Source organism: Syngnathus typhle, linkage group LG10 (genome assembly GCF_033458585.1).
Source record: "Syngnathus typhle isolate RoL2023-S1 ecotype Sweden linkage group LG10, RoL_Styp_1.0, whole genome shotgun sequence".
Classification (NCBI taxonomy): Eukaryota; Metazoa; Chordata; class Actinopteri; order Syngnathiformes; family Syngnathidae; genus Syngnathus; species Syngnathus typhle.
The window spans coordinates 350,154-367,383 of record NC_083747.1 but is presented as its reverse complement, the minus strand read 5'-3'; the positions used below and the strand labels follow the sequence as shown (position 1 = coordinate 367,383).

General features: G+C 50.7%; 4 protein-coding genes across 8 annotated transcripts; 2 read left to right on the top strand and 2 right to left on the bottom strand.

Moving 5' to 3' along the window:
- Positions 1 to 540: 540 nt before the first annotated feature.
- On the top strand, positions 541 to 8,968 carry rspo3 (R-spondin 3). 2 transcript variants are annotated; one of them, XM_061289100.1, is made up of 6 exons: positions 541 to 1,304; positions 3,223 to 3,417; positions 3,606 to 3,749; positions 3,841 to 3,996; positions 4,069 to 4,254; positions 8,596 to 8,968. In XM_061289100.1, exons 1-6 carry the CDS (start codon positions 1,205 to 1,207, stop codon positions 8,787 to 8,789), a joined length of 975 nt encoding a protein of 324 aa, XP_061145084.1. In that variant the 5' UTR covers positions 541 to 1,204; the 3' UTR covers positions 8,790 to 8,968. The 2 variants fall into 2 exon arrangements, 1 of the variants encoding a protein (XP_061145084.1); XR_009715975.1 differs by lacking the exons at positions 541 to 1,304; positions 3,223 to 3,417; positions 3,606 to 3,749; positions 3,841 to 3,996; positions 4,069 to 4,254 and adding an exon at positions 7,123 to 8,346 and having other exon boundaries at positions 8,596 to 8,735.
- A 678-nt stretch (positions 8,969 to 9,646) lies between these two features.
- Positions 9,647 to 11,165, bottom strand: mdh2 (malate dehydrogenase 2, NAD (mitochondrial)). The gene has a single exon (XM_061289099.1). It carries the CDS (start codon positions 11,005 to 11,007, stop codon positions 9,982 to 9,984), a length of 1,026 nt encoding a protein of 341 aa, XP_061145083.1. The 5' UTR covers positions 11,008 to 11,165; the 3' UTR covers positions 9,647 to 9,981.
- A 176-nt stretch (positions 11,166 to 11,341) lies between these two features.
- rnf146 (ring finger protein 146) lies at positions 11,342 to 14,396 on the top strand. 3 transcript variants are annotated; one of them, XM_061289081.1, is made up of 3 exons: positions 11,342 to 11,666; positions 12,382 to 12,457; positions 12,681 to 14,396. In XM_061289081.1, exon 3 carries the CDS (start codon positions 12,693 to 12,695, stop codon positions 13,821 to 13,823), a length of 1,131 nt encoding a protein of 376 aa, XP_061145065.1. In that variant the 5' UTR covers positions 11,342 to 11,666; positions 12,382 to 12,457; positions 12,681 to 12,692; the 3' UTR covers positions 13,824 to 14,396. The 3 variants fall into 3 exon arrangements, with proteins under 3 accessions (XP_061145065.1, XP_061145064.1, XP_061145063.1); XM_061289080.1 differs by having other exon boundaries at positions 11,342 to 12,140; XM_061289079.1 differs by having other exon boundaries at positions 11,344 to 11,784.
- echdc1 (enoyl CoA hydratase domain containing 1) lies at positions 14,069 to 16,299 on the bottom strand. Of its 2 annotated transcripts, none has more exons than XM_061289083.1 (7): positions 16,194 to 16,299; positions 15,856 to 15,924; positions 15,601 to 15,785; positions 15,293 to 15,435; positions 15,148 to 15,200; positions 14,986 to 15,066; positions 14,069 to 14,892 (listed from the first exon to the last, which is right to left on the bottom strand). In XM_061289083.1, exons 2-7 carry the CDS (start codon positions 15,921 to 15,923, stop codon positions 14,475 to 14,477), a joined length of 948 nt encoding a protein of 315 aa, XP_061145067.1. In that variant the 5' UTR covers position 15,924; positions 16,194 to 16,299; the 3' UTR covers positions 14,069 to 14,474. The 2 variants fall into 2 exon arrangements, with proteins under 2 accessions (XP_061145067.1, XP_061145066.1); XM_061289082.1 differs by lacking the exon at positions 16,194 to 16,299 and adding an exon at positions 16,001 to 16,187.
- Positions 16,300 to 17,230: the final 931 nt, after the last annotated feature.

The following is a 17,230-nucleotide window of genomic DNA, read 5'->3' as shown; positions in this document are numbered from 1 at the left end:
TACTTTCATGAAACTAGCCACACTAAATAATAATGGAGGTTATTTTAAGGCATATATTTGTCAAATGATAGTGGCAGGAGGGAGTGGCGTGTGACATTTTCACATTCAACATCGTCAGAGAAATTGTTGTTCATCATCATTACTCAGGCCGCACTGATGGATGACAAAAATGTCAAACTATTTTGTTAGACTTTGCTTTTACAGCTTGATCAAATCACTGAGTATCATGAGGATTTCTTTTACTTTCATTTTCTAAGGCACGGATGTACGGTGGGAGGCAAGAAGCCTACAGAGCCTGCAACACTCTCTCTGTCTCTCTCTCTGTCTCTCTGTCTCTCTCTCTCTCCCCCTTTCTCACTCACTCTCTTTCTCTTTTCTGACACGGGGGCTTGCCCTCTAAATAAACTTTAAAGCTCGTGTGGGGAGAGCAATAGAGAGAGAGAGAGAGAGAGAGAGAGAGAGAGAGAGAGAGAGAGAGAGAGAGAGAGAGAGAGAGAGAGAGAGAGAGAGAGAGAGAGAGAGAGAGAGAGAGAGAGAGAGACGGCAGGAGGGGAGTGAATGAGTGCTGCACGAATGGCAAAAATGCGCTGAACGTGCGGCGGAGATGTACTTTTTAGATGCGTGTGCCACTGAGAGGACGTGCGACTTTCAGCTCCCAATGTACTTTAGTATTGCGTCCATAGAAGTGGTTGGTCCTGCTTTATTTCGTAACTTTTGATGCTGAATGAAAGGTGGCGGCGGCGGCGGTGGCAGCAGCAGCAGCAGCAGCAGCAGCAGCATATCAGGACGCACCAGGACCAGGACCAGGCGCGCGCGGCAGGACGCGCGGCGCGCCTTCACCGGGACGCAGAAGAAGTGCGAGAAGAGGCTAATTGTGGATAGAATATCTTAAAGGCTTGTTGAGTCTTTTTTATTTTTTTCCACCACCGCCGCCCCCCTCCTCTTTTTGGCCAGATGACATTGATGCTTTTTGTTTGGGGAGAAGGCTCTTGGATGCGTGCCTTTTTGTCTTTGCACCTATGAAACTCTTGTGCAGGATGTTACAGTCCAAGCGGCCCAGGCATGATTGGGCCAGTGCGCACTTTAATCACCAAATATCGCCACACTCCCGTTGTGTCTAATAGGGCTGGCTCATCCACAGGGGATTCTAGTACTTTTGGTGAACATTGACATTGGCTTCTACCGCTCTCCTATCTGGGCTACTATGCAATTAAAAGTGATCTCCTTTGTCGTGATCATCTTGCACTGCATGGATTACACTGGATGCCAGCAGTACAGCACCTCCAGGCACTGGCAACATAAACGTGAGTAGCACCATCCACTTCATAAGACGCTGACCCAAACGGTTTCGTTCCAATGCCTGTGCAAAACAAAAGGATACAAAAACGGTGTTATTGGTCAATGAACTATCCCAATGATTATTATTAGGATCGTCATCATTGTTGTTCTTATTCCATACAAATACCCCTAGCCATAAATGTTATGGTTAAAGTGCTCCAAACAGCAACAAAAGGAACTGCGCACGGTTTCTTTCTTTCTTTCTTTCTTTCTTTCTTTCTTTCTTTCTTTCTTTCTTTCTTTCTTTCTTTCTTTCTTTCTTTCTTTCTTTCTTTCTTTCTTTCTTTCTTTCTTTCTTTCCTTCTTTCTTTCTATCTTTCAAAAGTGTTCGTCTAACTGTAATGCCTCCGTCACTCAAGAGGCTGCTCCACTTAATTGGCCGCCTTTGAATGGTTCCGTTTGCTGCGCTGCTGCGCTGCTGCGCTGCTGCGCTACTGCGCTGCGTGTGGTGCAGCCAGCGCTAGTGAGATGGTTGCAGTCGCTCTCTAGTGGCCACAATGGGCCAGCCCAGCCCAGCCCTGCCCAGCCCAGCCCAGCCCAGCCCAGCCCAGCCCAGCCGGGCCCACGCTCGAGTCCAGTGAGAGGCCACCTTTTGACGATGGAGCTCCCATGGGCCTTTTTGGCTGGCGGGCGTTCTGAGAAGGTTGCATTTCTTTTGCTAGCTGTTCACTTTTTGTCATTTCCGTGGAGCGATTGCAAGCGGATTGCAAGTGTCTTTGCACTACATGATGAATCTGAAGCCTGCTCATGACTTCATCGCTGCAAAACCAAACTCATCCAGGAGATGTTCAATTGATGATGCCCAAGGAGACGTACCTGTTCATGCCTTGCTGCTCGGAAACTTCTATTTTGGAATGAAACGTTGTACATTTGTCCCACACATGCCCAGTAATAATGAATGAGAGAACAGTGATGGTTTTTTTTCTTCTTCTTCCCCGGCCAATCCGCAAAAAAAAAAACCGGATCATGGTTTTTTTTAATTCAATATTGATGTCATGTTGATTGACAAAACTGTCGAACGCGCAAGCAGGTTCCAAGAGCTCATCAAGCTAGACGAGAATAGGTTCACTTCTGAGGAAGCTGATGATGAGGCAGAGGAATGCTCTCCGGGAGGGACTCCTCAAATCCAATTTATAGTCCACACACACACGGTTGGCCCATTTGGCTGTGTTGGGACTCTGTCACATCATCCGACGGGTCCGACCGAGGTGACGTCCAGCTCTTGCCACAGCGGCAGGGCATGAGCTACTTGTTTGGATACATCCCCTCCAGCTTTGCTTGTATGACACCCGCAAAGCCATAAGGCTTCCCTCCACGCTCCAAGGACTGCTCTTTTTGGATTCTTCATTGTTGAGCACTCCGCCCACCCTTCCATTGCGCACCGCAACAAGTGCGGCCTTCCCATTGATAGACTTAACAGATCATCGTCATTAGTCACACATTTGCGGGATGTTTTATCAGGACTAATGGATACAGGAAATCATAAAACAGCGAGCGGTAAGCATTGCGTCCCAGGGTCGGAACGCTCCGTTCGGCCCGCTCGCTCCAGAAAGTGAAATCGTGGACGGACGCAAGCGTGTAATGGAGCGCCGACTAAACTCTTAGTCCGTCCGACGGAGCCATTCTGCACGCTAACCTGGAAGCCTGCCAAAGATAGCGGCTTCCGTCCGTCCGTCCGTCCGTCCGTCGATTCATTCCTGCTTCATCTCAGACCCAAGGTGAATGTTAGAAAGGGCCATTGAAGATGGAAGGAGTGAGAGAAGATTGTTGGCTTTTTTTGCTCTTCTACTGCTAGTCTCTGTGAGGTTGATTTTGCAAATGCACGTATCCATCGAGCACGGTGCCCGAGCTTTCTGTCTCACACTTGTGAAATGTGGTCAACAGAGATCTCTGGAGTGAGTTCAGGTTGCCAGCAGGGGGGCTGTCTCACCTGCTCGGACTACAATGGCTGCCTGTCCTGCAAGCCGCGCTTCTTTATGCATTTGGAGAGGATTGGGATGAAGCAGATCGGGGTGTGCATGACTTCCTGTCCTCCGGGCTTTTACGGCACTCGCTCGCGAGAAAGAAACACGTGCACAAGTAAGAAATTGACTGAATGCAAATCATTGGTCACGTGGTCAAGACTTCAAGTAGCCATATTTGGTCCTGTCATGACTCTCGTGTGCTCTGTCTGTCCTGTCATGACTCTCGTGTGCTCTGTCTGTCTGTCATCTGTCTGTCTGCCTGCCTGGCTGCCCTCCTGCCTGCCTGTCTGTCCGTCTGTCAAGAGTGCAGTCCCGAGTGCGAGTCCTGCTTCAACAAGAAATTCTGCATGCGCTGCCGGACAGGCTTCTACCTTCACCGGGGCGATTGCCGAGAGAGCTGCCCCGACGCCATGCTCCGCAGCGATACAAAGAGGGAGTGCGTTCCCAGTGAGTGGGACAAAGGCGGCGTTTGGCATTTCATCCCAGCGCCCGCCCGCCTGCCCGCCGCTGTGTAAAATGCCTTCTGCCGCTTGGATAGTTGCAGAGTGCCCGGCAGAGTGCGAGTTCTGCGCAAACGGCGGCGACACGTGCGCAAGGTGCCGGCCGGGCCTCTACCAGCTCAACGGAAGCTGCCACCGCGTGTGTCCGGATGACTACCAAGCCAACGACAAAGTCATGGAGTGCGCGCCGCGAGGTTTGTCGTCAAGGCTCACTGCTTTTCCGAGAAGCCCGTTGACGCTAGTCTTTCTTCTCCTTTTGCCTTTAGCGCACTGCCAGGTGTCGGCGTGGAGCGAGTGGAGTCCCTGCTCTCGCTCAGGTAGAACCTGCGGCTTCAAGCGGGGACGGGAGACGCGCGCTCGCCAGGTCCTGCGCTACCCGTCGCCTTTGGGCAGACCCTGTCCCCAGATCTCGGAGATCAGAGACTGCGTTGTCATCAGGAGAACGTGTCCGGGTGAGTGACGAAGAGCACCGCTCCCTCGCTATTGATGCATCTGCACCTCCGTATGGAGTTGCTATGTGGAAAACAGACGGACCGACCACGTTGTGATTTCGGAGCGTGGACAAGATTGTGAAGTCCAGACCTCTCTGCTTTTACAATGGCAGCGAGTCCTTCCGCTCAGGACTATGGCTGTTTACTCAGAGGATTGTCTTTGTGCTTAGAGGGAGCCAGGGAGGGAGGGAGGGAGGGCAGTTGGGCTTGGAGAGAGCACGATGTCGCAATGGGGGCTATTTGCACCACATGTCCTGCTTGGGGTTTGAAAACACTGCGACCGCTGGCGAGTAAACATAGAAGCGAGAGAAAAGGGCCCTCTTGTTTCTGGATAGCCCTCTAGTTTTGGGTGTGCTTGCCGAGGTGCTCGGTGGCTACAGCTGCCAGCTTGCGGTGTAGCCGGACGGCCGAACCGCCCAGCCGCCCGGCCGGTCGGTCGGTCGGTCGGTCGGTCGGTCGGTCGGTCTCTGTCGTGTTAAATGACACATCACAGACAAGCTCAGATCCAGCCCCCTGGGGCCTCACATTTGCAGAACAAACATGTGTGTGTGTGTGAATGCAAATGTGTGTGTGTGTGTGTGCGTGTGTGTGTGTGTGCAAAGCAGCAGAAAGGCAGTTCACTCTGGAGCAGACACAGCCAGCCCAACATCAACATCCTCCCCGAGGGAGGCACGCGGCAACCAGCAGATCAGTATTGGTTTATCCCCACAGCTGCCAACACACACGCACGCACACGCACACGCACGCGCACACGCACACACACACACTCTCTCTCTCCTAATTGCGCCGTTTCAAATATATAGCAGCAATATTGAATAACATCATGAGCAGCGCTAGCTAGCATATCAAAATGATGCTCTTAATGGTTTTTGGACCTTTCATGCATGGTGAGACAAAACAAGAGCATAAGAGCTATGACAGACCAAATGATGAGAGTATGATGAATGAATGATCATGACCATCATAGTGAATGAGAGACCAATGTTTTTTTAAATCGCTTTTCCAATCCAATTTTGGTCGGATTGCATGAAAAGAAGGCAATTGCTCTGCATATTCTTGAGCCCATTCTTTCTATTTTGTGTTACTAAATTGGTGGCAAGGAAAAAACAATTCATCATCCCTAATATTCCTTCTTGATTGGCCTCGATTTTGGAAGGAAAGAAAGAAAGATTTCTGATATGCTACACTCCGTTGCGTGATGAACAAGTTGTCTCGTCTGTGATGAATGACAGCTAATGATGTGTTTTGCCATCATACGGCTCTTTACATTGTGCACACGCTGAGGGGGAGAGCAGCCCACTGACACTGATACATCCTCCTCCTCCTCCTCCTCCTCCTCCTCCTCCTCCTCTCCACTTTCTCTCTCTTTTCTCCTCCCCCCTTCTTCACCACACAACTTCTTATTTGAATGAGTCAAAAGCACTCTGTGCTATCTGTTAAAAGCGCTTGAGAAGCTCTACTTTAAAACCAAACTTGGATGTGATTGCCTAAATGACGAGCATGCAGATGAGGAAAAAGGGAGGACCTTGCTTGGCTCCGCTGCGGTCTTTCTTTCTTTCTTTCTTATCCACAAGTGCATGAGCCTTGTGAATGTTGGCACACAGCACCAGCGTGTCTCTCAACTTAATGCAGGCTCATTTGTCCTTGCATGGACCTGCTGTTCACCCCCGCCCTGCTATATCTCTCTTGCTGGACAGACAGACAGACAGACAGACAGACAGAGTGTGTGCCTGCCCGCTTGAACTCCCACTTAGGCACGCACACATACACACACCTTGCAAGCATCAAAATAAGGTGAACTCAATCGTAGAAAGACCTTTGTGGAGCACAGCTGTCCACTCCGATAAGATAAACATGATAACCTCCAAAGGTATGAGAGATACTATTTGATTCTGCATGTGGACGTGCAACCCTTCACAGCCCTGCATAAACATGTCCACCAACGACAGTGCTCGCTATACAGTGCATAGAAAGCATCGCGGACAGATACACTCACTCACACTCATGCTTTTTGGTGACATTGTGGCAGCTCTTGCCGCAGGCCGCATTCCATTTGTTGGCCAGCGCATAGCCTTTAATCCGAGCACGGCGGCTCCCGCCAAAAGCCACCCCCTTCCCCGTGTCCCTATGAGAATATACCGTACGTATGTGCCAGTTACACACATACAAGTATCCCTGTGCTATATTAAAGCCTGACTCTTTCCTTCACATACATACAAGTCATTGGCTATGAAACTTGAGTGACACAGCAGACATTTTCGGATAGGACTAATATACTTCAGTGCTGTAGGGGGCTTGCAAAATGCCATTTAAGTATACAAAAAGACTTCGATAAATGCAGGTCCAAACTATCATAGCACATTCATCACGATAAAGTCCCAAGATGCATGTCTGAAAACTCTTCAGTCATTTTTTGGACTGGCCAGGCCAGGCGTTGGGGAATGCGCCGCGTGTTGACAGAACCCTGGAGAGAGAGGTGTCTCGTTGCTCGCTCATTGCACACTTGTCAAAACACAGTTTAGAAAAAGCCATCGAAAACAGATCCAACAAACTAAGTGCATCTTGCTTTTGATAAACACTCCACTAATCATCTCAACCTGGCACAAATTAGCTTTCTCCTCTCCTCTCCTCTCCTCTCCTCTCCTCTCCTCTCCTCTCCTCTCCTCTCCTCTCCTCTCCTCTCCTCTCCTCTCCTCTCCTCTCCTCTCCTCTCCTCTCCTCTCCTCTCCTCTCCTCTCCTCTCCTCTCCTCTCCTCTCCTCTCCTCTCCTCTCCTCTCCTCTCCTCTCCTCTCCTCTCCTCTCCTCTCCTCTCCTCTCCTCTCCTCTCCTCTCCTCTCCTCTCCTCTCCTCTCCTCTCCTCTCCTCTCCTCTCCTCTCCTCTCCTCCCCTCGGGCTCTACAGTATGACTAATCCGACCAAATTGTTGTAAATAGTTGTAGTGTCAGGAGAGGAAAAACAATGAGAGCAAAGGGTACTTCCTGTGTTTATAGAGTGCCGGGGGCAGACCCTCAATGAGTCAGTGCACCGGTTACGCCGGCCGGCCGGCCGGCCGGCCGATTCCATCAGTCCGTCCAGATACAATTGCAGAATATGTTCAAGAGCTGGATCAAAATATGTACATCCATGGTACCACATCACACACACATATGTTTATTATTATTAGAGTTTAAGACAACATTGGAGGGAGCCTCAAAAATCCTCGCATTTCAGTAGACCAAAAACACAAAGAGCAAGTTTGGTCACCATTGCATTGTCAAAGAGAACAAGCCCTTTTCAACAATTTAGGGCTAGGACAAAGGCTTAGGCTAGGGCTAGGCTCGGGCTAGGACTAGGGTTAGGGTTGGGGCTTCGGTCAGAGAAATCCCATTCTGTCTTTCCCTTTATCTCTTTTTCCCTCTCCCCCCTGCGTCTGTCTGTGTGTGCCCACTGCCGACTTCAGCAGTTTCACAATCCCCCCATGCAAGGTGGGCAGCCAAGCAAGCGGCCCAACGTGCAGGCGGTGCTGCGCACTTGTACTTGTACTTGCACTTGCACTCACTCACTCAGTCAGTCAGTCAGTCAGTCGCACTACAACAACAGGAAAGGGCCTCTGCATTGGTCCTGTCTCCAAGCTCCCCGACAGAGACTGGATCTTGTTGTTATCATTATTGCTGTATACTGTAGCTCAAGCACAGATAAATCTTCAGCATACCAAAACTCTCGCTTTTGTTTATAAGATGTTGCAAGACGGGATACTGGGAGCGCTTTATTGAAAGAAAGGCCTTCTATGTTGGACAATGGAGCGAGCGAGCGAGCGAGGGAGCGATCATCACGACAGCGTGTAGCTAGCAAGAGCTCATATGGAATGGCTGTTAAAGACTGACCCCTACTGGTCGTCATCTAGAACGGATTGCAACCGCATGTCATGATAGAGGGAAGGAAGTTCCATTCTCTAATGTTGCCCGTGTTGTCGTTGCAAATGTTTTCAACGAAGGTTGAAATACTCAGCGAGTGAGCAATAAGCAACTAGCTTTGATCCTCATCCATCTGGCCTGTGCAGACGTAAGGTGAAGGTGAGCACTGGGAGGGAATACACGCCATGCAAGAGTTAAGCAAGCAAGCAAGCTAGCGTCTTCCACTTGTCTTAGCTCGGGTGAAAGCAAAGCGCATGAGCGCGCATTCTGTGTTGATCATCCCGTTTGCTGTTTGACACAATGGCATCATGTCCAAATGCGCTCATGTCGGCGTGTTGTATTTATTGCATGGTTTTTCTTTTCTTTTCTTTTTTTATCCCATCAATCAAATGTCTTTTGCCACCGTAGGACGGAGGCCAAATGATCGAAAGCAACGGAGGAATCGTAACAAGAACAAGGAGGTGAGAAGGGAGAAGAAAGGAGAGCGCGAGAGCGCTGGAGACGCGGGGGAGCGTCAAGAGGACAGGAACAAAACAGAGCATAGGCGTCGGCGAGGTCGTGACCCGGATCCTTTCTCCCCCGGGGAGGGCCTTGTACAGTAGCTAGCTAGCTAGCTAGCTAGCCAGCCGGCTAGCTAGCCGGCCGTGGACATGTTTAAGGCTAGCACCCCCTGAACCTTCTTCTCCTCATTGGCCCTCCCTCCCTGTCAACTGTATGCTGGTGTCGCTGCTACCTGTACCATTTGAATAAACTGTTGATGCACAAGCGGGATTGGGCCAGGCACATGTTTTCCAATGTTTTTTTTTCTGCCGAGCTAGCTACTCTTCCACCACTGTCTCGTTTGAAAAATGAAAGACAGACAGAAAGAAAGAAAGCGCCGCTTATTTAACGCCCCCCGCTACAATGCTTTGATTTTGAATGTAGACGTTATGTAGAACACGTTGTGTTTCGTTCCTCATTTTTAGATCCATCTATGTACTTTATTTCCGGAAGAAGACAAAACAATAAAAGAGGGTCACCGTAGAAATTCCGGTCGTGGAACCTTTGTTTTCCAAGTTCAAGAAAGCCAAACATCTGGACAAGCGCTCAACACGTGCACGAGCGGCCGCAAAACAAATTTGATGGACGTGGAAGAAAGTCAATCCAATTCACTGCGAGGCTTTTCTGTTTAAATCAAACTTGAGCTGCTCATCAAAAGAACCTGTATGTGGAATAAAACCATCATGAGTTTCATAGCCTTGTTTCTTATCTGTTGTCGCGTACGTTGACATCAATTTTTGGGCAATCACAAGGATACGCACGATCAATTGGAAAGATGATATTCTAATAGGTTGACTTGTACAGTCTGGAAGTGCCAAATCAAAAGAAAGTTCTGAAAATGTCACAAATCTCTAATGTACCTCGATTGAATCACTGATAAATGATGTTCTTCACAGAAAAAAAAGACATAAGCATAAAGTACATTGTACCTATTGTTTATTGATGGTCATCACCAGTGTTGTTGTTTTTTGACTCAATGACATTTATGAGCATGAAATTGCCGGCATTATTTCCTCAATTCTACATATTGTTTTCTGAAAATATGTGAAATTGACATGAGAGCAGTGCAGAATTGGTAGCTGGTTCACATCTGCAAAGGGAAATCCCATTGAGAAAATGGACTTTGGACTCGAGACCATCCTTTGGCTAAAAGAAAAGCAACGGGGCTTTGCCCTAGAAGAGCCTTTATTTCACGTAAGACGGCAAACGTCAACCACAGTGGCAAGTTGCAGCGACCGCAATGTTCGTTCCCCTTCATTTCATCTTGGCCACAAACTCCTCGCCCTTCTTGATGGAGCCCTTCAGCTCATCGACGGCGTCGCCCACCAGCTTCTCCTCAAAGGCGGACAGCTTGCCCAGCCCGAGGTTCTTCTCAATGCCGTTCTTGCCCAGGAGGAGCGGCGTGGAGAAGTACTTGCACTCCGTCTCCTCGGACCTGACAAAGGCGCATTCCACCACGCCCTCCTTGCCATTCAAGGCATCCAAGACGGAAAAGGTGAAGCGGGCGCCGGCGTAGGCCATGGAGAGGGTAGCGGAGCCGGCTCCGGCCTTGGCCTTCACCACCTCCGTGCCGGCGTCCTGGATCCTGGCGGTCAGGGCAGACAACTGCTCGGCGGGGAACTCCACTTTGGGAGTGCACTGAGAGACGAGGGGAATAATGGTCTTGCCGGCGTGACCCCCGACCACGGGCACGTTGACGCGGGCCGGGTCCAGACCTTTCAGCTCGGCCACAAAGGTATTGGCTCTGACGATGTCCAAGGTGGTGACGCCAAACACTCGGTTGGGGTTGAACACGCCGTGCTTCTTCATGACCTCCGCCGTAATAGGAATGGTGGAGTTGACGGGGTTGGCAATGATGCAAATGGTTGCGCCGGGGCAGCTGCGAGCGCAGGCGTCCACCAAAGTGGCCACGATGGTGGCGTTGGTGTTGAAGAGGTCGTCGCGCGTCATGCCGGGCTTCCTGGGCACACCGGCGGGAATCACCACCACTTCGCAACCTTGGAGCGCGGCACCGAGCTGCTCGGGACCCATGTAGCCTTTGACCTGGGCTCTCGTCTCGATGTGGCTCAGGTCTGCGGCCACCCCGGGGGTGTGAGCGATATCGTAGAGGGACAGCTGGCTCACCAAGGGGCTGTTCTTGAGCAGCAAAGACAGCGGTTGGCCTATCCCGCCGGACGCCCCCAGCACCGCCACTTTGGCGTGATTCGGCGACGAGCTCGACAAGCTCCTGGACAGGCTCCTGGCGAGGCTGCTCGTGGGTCTTACGGCGTGGGAGAACATTGCGCTAGGGTTTCCTTTGTCTTCGCTTCGCTTGGCTACGCTGGGAGGAAAAGAAAGAAGCAACGGCTCCGCTTTGACACCAACGTCCTCTAGCTGCTGGCGAACAGGAAACCACGGAACCCGACTAGGCTCTGATAAATCTCGCGTTATCCGACGTCACTCAGCTGGCGGAGGCGCGCGCGCGAGAGCTAGCGCGAGCGAGCGAGCGAGCGAGCGACGTCACTCAGCTGGCGGAAGCGCTCGCTCGCTCGCTCGCTCGCTCCCTCCCTCCCTCCCTCCCTCCCTCGTTCCGCTCGCACCCTCGTCCCGAAATGAACATCAACGCATTGTTGATCTCCGTCTAAGCCGCTTCTTCACACCTTTTTTCGTCGGTGGAAATGCCCAGCTTATCATGAATGACGTTTGTCAAAGTCAAGCACAACACGTCATTTCGCATTGGCTCCCTCTGCTTCGACGTATTTTCCGAAAGATATCTAATAACCTCAGCACTCCGTAGCTCTCCATTTGTATCCCAACGAATAAACATGTTGGACGGCGGCGTCTGGCTTCATTTGGAGTTTGGAGTGAAGTGCGACGTCAAGCACTCGGATGTGACGTCATTCGAAGCTGAGGATTTCGAGCTCGCTCGAACGCCTCACCGACAGCTTTCTTTTTATACGGTGAAAAACAAAGCCCGAAAACCTTTGCATTTGTTGGGTTGACGTTTGCGATTGGCACCTCTTTATTTGAATTGAGATCCTCCGAAGAATCGGACAAGCACATATATCAATCAGTACGGTATGTACGTAGCAGCTGCTTGGACTGAGACCCGAGGGGAAAGGTGCTCCTTGTTGTTAATGTCGACCTGCTAAAATAAGCTAGCGCCATCACATGAACCCCGTCTATTTGCTGGAGTCCAATTACTGCCCTCAGCTGAGCTAGCGAGCTGTAGCAACAACTAGCAAGCAGCGGCGTTCACAGAGTCCGCCGTTACAAGCGACTTGTTCGCGGTTTTTCGTTTTTTTATATCGTTTGTCAAACGTCATTTCATCTGCATTCCGACTGTCGTTCAACAACACAGTGAGGTTCATGCTACTATGACTTTGCTAGCCTTTTGTTGGTCACGTAAGCTGCTTTTTTTCCGGGGCAAAAACGTGAGCTGCTTTCCTTTTTTTTCTTTTCAGTGCTAAGAGGCCACCAGCATCTATGTAGAGCGATTAGGCAGCCGACAATGAACAGAGTAGAGTGACCCTTTGTTCAGAACACTCCCCAACAGCTGTCGAAATGCTTTGTAATAGCAAGCATCAACTCCATCTTGAGTGGCTTGTAAACGCTCACACTTTCTGAAATGTTCTTTAACAATTTGATACCATCTTTTGGTTGGCTTCTTTATAGGTGTCATCTGGAAAGGCCGGCTAGCCGTCCGTCCGCACAGCTCATGCATGATACATGAACATTAAGGGAACTTGATGTGAGTACGCATGTTCAGCGCCCTCTCTTGGTTTAGCCTGTATCCCACAAGGAGGTCATTGTATATTTGATGTTCAAGTTTGTTTAGTTTAGTTTAGTGGGTGAAAGATTATGGTAAACGCACGCTACCATTGTTTTTTGACTGCTAGTTTAATATACATTCAATCTTTTTCTATGCCCGCTGTAACCTTTTTTCACCCTCTCTTCCTCGTCGCAATCCCCAGTACGTGCTAAGGATGGCTAGTACTGGGGAAGTAGACCGACCTGTTAGCCCACTTCCCCCAAGTAAGAAAGGCAGTGCCGGCAGCGGCAGCAACGGTGCCGCTGGTAGCGGCGCTGAATCGTCATGCCCCGGTTCCAACAACACATCGCCTGCCCTCTCTGTACCAGAGTGCGCCATCTGTCTGCAGAGCTGCGTCCACCCAGTGCAACTCCCGTGCCATCACATCTTCTGTTTCCTCTGTGTGAAGGGAGCATCCTGGCAGAGCAAGCGCTGCGCTCTCTGCAGACAGGAAGTGCCAGATGACTTCCTGGAAAGGCCCACACTTCTCTCCCCGGAGGAGTTGAAAGCCTCTGCAGGCGGTCGGGGCGGGGAGGTGAACGATCACGCCTGGTATTATGAGGGCCGCAACGGTTGGTGGCAGTATGACGTGCGAACCAGCCGCGAGCTGGAAGACGCTTTCTCCAAGGGCAAGAAAACGGCCGAGATGCTCATCGCCGGCTTTTTGTATGTGGCCGACTTGGAGAACATGGTGCAGTACAGGCGCAACGAGCACGGACGCAGACGCAAGATGAAGCGGGATGTTTTGGATATTCCCAAGAAGGGTGTGGCCGGACTGCGTTTGGACACCGAGGCTCTCACGGCGGCGGCGGCGGCAGGGAGAGAAAACTCTGCCGACGGCGCCGACACCTCGGCGGCGGCGGCTGGCGGCGGCCCTTCTACTACGCCGGCCCCTCCGCCCGCTGCGAGACCCCCTGCTTCCTTGGGCGCTCAACCTGGCACCAGCGGCGGCCCCTCTCTGGAGGACGCCCTCTCGCAACTGCAAATCGGCCACAGGCCCACTCCATTACACGAGCGATCCGGGGAAGGAGAGGAAGAAGACCAAGAGGACGAGGCTTTACCCTCCAGATCTTCTGAATCGGCCTCCTTGGATTGGAGCGACGACGGGGAAGAAGATCACCACCAAGGGGAGGAAGGAGGTAACGGCGAGCACGTGGAGCCGCGGGAGGATCGGCGGCAAAGACTGCATCCGGAGGACAGGGCCCTCCTCCCCGCCGGCGGCGCAGACTCCGTTTTGCCTCTTTTGTCATCGACGGGCGGAAGGTCCCGAATGCCCGATGGTCAGTGTACAGTGACTGAGGTGTGAGCTTTTTGCATCGTCCAATTACTCTTCTGTTAATTTATTCCATCCTTTTGGGCTCTCGTTCGTTCATTATTTGGCGCGTTTTCTAGCAGCTCTGTGCGACCGACCGACCGACCGAGCGGCTGCCCGCCTGCCCGCCAAGTTGAAACACGCATGGAACTTCTCACTCCACTAACTCCCAAATTCAGATTTAGCAAATTCTCTGTGCGCTTTTTCTATGTGAACTCATCTTGAGGCTTACAACATGGTAAAGGCTACTGAAGGAATGATTTTATTGCCCATTTGATATCAGCATTCCATCTGTCAAGTGCTTCCTCGGCAAATTGTTCAGATCTTGAAATGAAGCCAAACGGGTGCATGTTTAGAGAGAGCGAGAGATTTTGTTTCACCAGGCAAAATGCTCTCGTTAAGTTGGCTCTGTGCAACGTGCGAGCGAGGCAGCGAGACGACGATGCCATTCCAAATCGCAAAGTTTCAACTTGTATTCTACATGCTTGGGTTATCTCATTTTTGGCTAACAGTTTTCGCTTGGCATATTTTTCTGTTTTTAAATTAATAAATGGTCATTTCATCGTTCTAGCGTCGTCTCGTCTGTTTCTTGGCAGAGGGGAAATGATGAGTGAATATAATGCGCGCGCGCGCTCGCTCGCTCGCTCACTTGTGTTTGGACTTTGTGGCGAGTGCCTGCAGGTTGGCCGGTCCTCCCCAAACAGAGGCCAGGACGTCCTTCTCAGTCCTCAGAGCGTCCACTAGAGGGAGCTCTCTCCCTGACAAGGCAACCTTTTTAATCGCCTGGACGACTGCGGGAGGCCCCGTGGTGTAGCGACTGAGCCACTTTTCAGCCTGCTGCTGGACAGTCCCCACCCCTTCCTCTACCCGAGTCTCTTCAAGCACTCCGTCCGCCAGCCCAATCTGGACGCCAAATTGAGGCTCCACTTTTGTCGCACCACAGAGCAACTTGAGGGACGTTTGGCTTCCGACGAGACGGACGAGTCGAGCGCCTCCGCCCCAGCCGGGGACCAAACCCATGCGTTTGTGGACAAACTGGATCACACTGCCAGGTGCCATCAATCTGGAAGAAGAAGAAGGATCATCCGACTCGAATGAGCAGCATCCTGCAAAGCCACGCTCGTGGGGGCAAGCATCGAATAACTAATGCGTGCACCTGAAATCACAGGCGGTGGTAAGTTCTGCGCCTCCGCCCAGAGCTCTCCCCTCCACAAGAGCAAGAGAGATCAGCGGCAGCCTGCACTGGCAACGCCACATACGCTGTAGTGTTGCGCTTCAATAATGGGGAAACAACACATAAAAATGGCCCCTCCCTTACCTGAGAAGTCTTGTTAGAACATTCTGCATAAACATACACATCTCCATGCCATCCTACAACCCAAAAGCCACATCACTTGTGAGCGTCGGAGTCGATGAAATGTGGCCATCAGCTGCTGAAAAGGTTCAGCCGTCGTCCGTCATACTTGGCGCTTGGAGAACGCTTTGACAGCATTAAGGTCTGATCCGGAACAGAAAGTTCCCGCAGCACCCTGAAGTATGAGGCCTTTTCCATCTGCCCACTGCTCCAGTTGGCTGACTTTTTCCTCCAGCTGCACCATCATAGCACCTGGGAGAGAAGGAAGAGCAGTGCTTCTTTACTCAACCCAGCGCCACCATTTGCATTTTATAGGACACAAATCTCACCAGCAAACAAACATTTCAAGCGAAACACAAAGCTCGGTGCCTCGCATTTCATTGTCCAGGTAGGATAGTGGTTCTTGACGATTCTTACCGGTAAAGGCATTCATGTGGGAAGGGTTGTTGATTGTGAGGATGGCAATGCCGCCGCACTCCTGTTTCAACAGATCAACAGAACCTCCAGGGAAGCCCAGCAGCTTGGCCTTTGTTTCCTCCTGGTCAAAGTCCACCTTGGTGTATACGCTGTCATTCATCTGTCTTTGCCACATCCTCGAGGACCTAAAAAGGGACATTGAAGCAGTATGCAGAGACCAGTAGATGTCTGCAGTGAATTTGACAAATAGGATACCTGGACCATCTGCCACACACATGGCTCTCTCTCAGCAAATGAAGCCTCACTGCATGGATAAGCATCATCCTTAGGCATGGGAACAAAAGCAGAATGTGAGCTTTGCGGCCAACAGATTGTGCAGCAAAGCGAAGCGGGCACGCACATGACGGACGTGGGCGGATACTGTTTACATTGCTTTCACGACAATGCAGTGTCGTAAAACAGCAACCGAAGCATGCGACCATAAAGTTACATTATACACAGCACTTGGTTCAAACATGTTCTTTGCTGTGAACCTCCTAAACACTTGTTGTTGTTTACTTCTCACTTGTGCAGTATAAACGTGTAGAACCAACCTGGAAAGTCAAACCGACCTCCGGAAGCCGGAAGCTGGCTCCTTGTCTTGAATGGCGTTTTGTAACCAACATTCAGGCGCAATACCGCCACCTAGCGAAGGGGGGTGGGGTAATTGACCTCCTGCCGGCGGAGGACGTGATCCACAATTGATGAGAATTTCCATAGTTTGAACTTTTTGTCAGAAACGTTAGCCCGGGACCTCGTAACCACTGATTTTCGCTTATCAACTTTGAAATACTGCTTGATTTTCTCCTTGATTGTCTGAAAAGAGAAAGTAAATGAATACTAACAACGGCATGATTTTCATTTTTTTATTTCTAAAGCGAAAATAGAAAATTGCGTGGAGACAAAAATTCAAAAGAAAAAAAAAAATGGTTCCTTGCGCGTCCCAAGAGAAAAGGACAATTTGTTCAAAATATTCTTTTTTACCTTCCGAAAGTGGAGGCGATGTCAGGGAGTGAATGAGCTGAGCGACCAAATGCAGCTCGGACCAGGGTTTATTCAACCAACTCAAAAGACAAACTATAGATAGATAGATGCTCGACTAGGGACGTGAAGAACTCAACAGAACCGGACACACAAGCGTCGTTGGGTTCTAGAAAAGCGCTATACAAATTTAATGAATTATAATTAATATTATAGAACTGGCAGAGACAGGAACAAAAAGAAACAGGAAGACATGAGACGAGAACAACCCGACGGGGAGTGACAAGCGGACAGGACTTAAATACAAGACAGGTAACGAGAGAGCGAGAGCGAGAGAGAGAGAGGGAGAGGGAGAGGGAGAGGGAGAGGGAGAGGGAGAGGGAGAGAGAGAGAGAGAGAGAGGGAGAGAGAGAGAGAGGGAGAGGGAGAGGGAGAGGGAGAGGGAGAGAGAGAGAGAGAGAGAGAGAGAGGAGAGGGAGAGAGGGAGAGAGAGAGAGAGGGAGAGAGGAGAGAGAGAGAGGAGAGAGAGAGAGAGAGAGAGAGGAGAGGGAGAGAGAGAGAGAGAGAGAGAGAGAGAGAGAGAGAGAGAGAGAGGGAGAGAGAGAGGAGA

Coding starts and splice junctions, on each gene's coding strand:
- rnf146 (XM_061289081.1), top strand. CDS start 12,693: ATGGCTAGTACTGGGGAAGTAGACCGACCTGTTAGCCCACTTCCCCCA.
- rspo3 (XM_061289100.1), top strand. CDS start 1,205: ATGCAATTAAAAGTGATCTCCTTTGTCGTGATCATCTTGCACTGCATG. Junction 1,305..3,222: donor CAGGCACTGGCAACATAAAC/GTGAGTAGCACC, acceptor TGTGGTCAACAG/AGATCTCTGGAGTGAGTTCA. Junction 3,997..4,068: donor CATGGAGTGCGCGCCGCGAG/GTTTGTCGTCAA, acceptor TTTTGCCTTTAG/CGCACTGCCAGGTGTCGGCG.
- mdh2 (XM_061289099.1), bottom strand. CDS start 11,007: ATGTTCTCCCACGCCGTAAGACCCACGAGCAGCCTCGCCAGGAGCCTG.
- echdc1 (XM_061289082.1), bottom strand. Junction 15,201..15,292: donor AAGCGTTCTCCAAGCGCCAA/GTATGACGGACG, acceptor TTTGGGTTGTAG/GATGGCATGGAGATGTGTAT. Junction 14,893..14,985: donor ACCACCGCCTGTGATTTCAG/GTGCACGCATTA, acceptor TTCTTCTTCCAG/ATTGATGGCACCTGGCAGTG.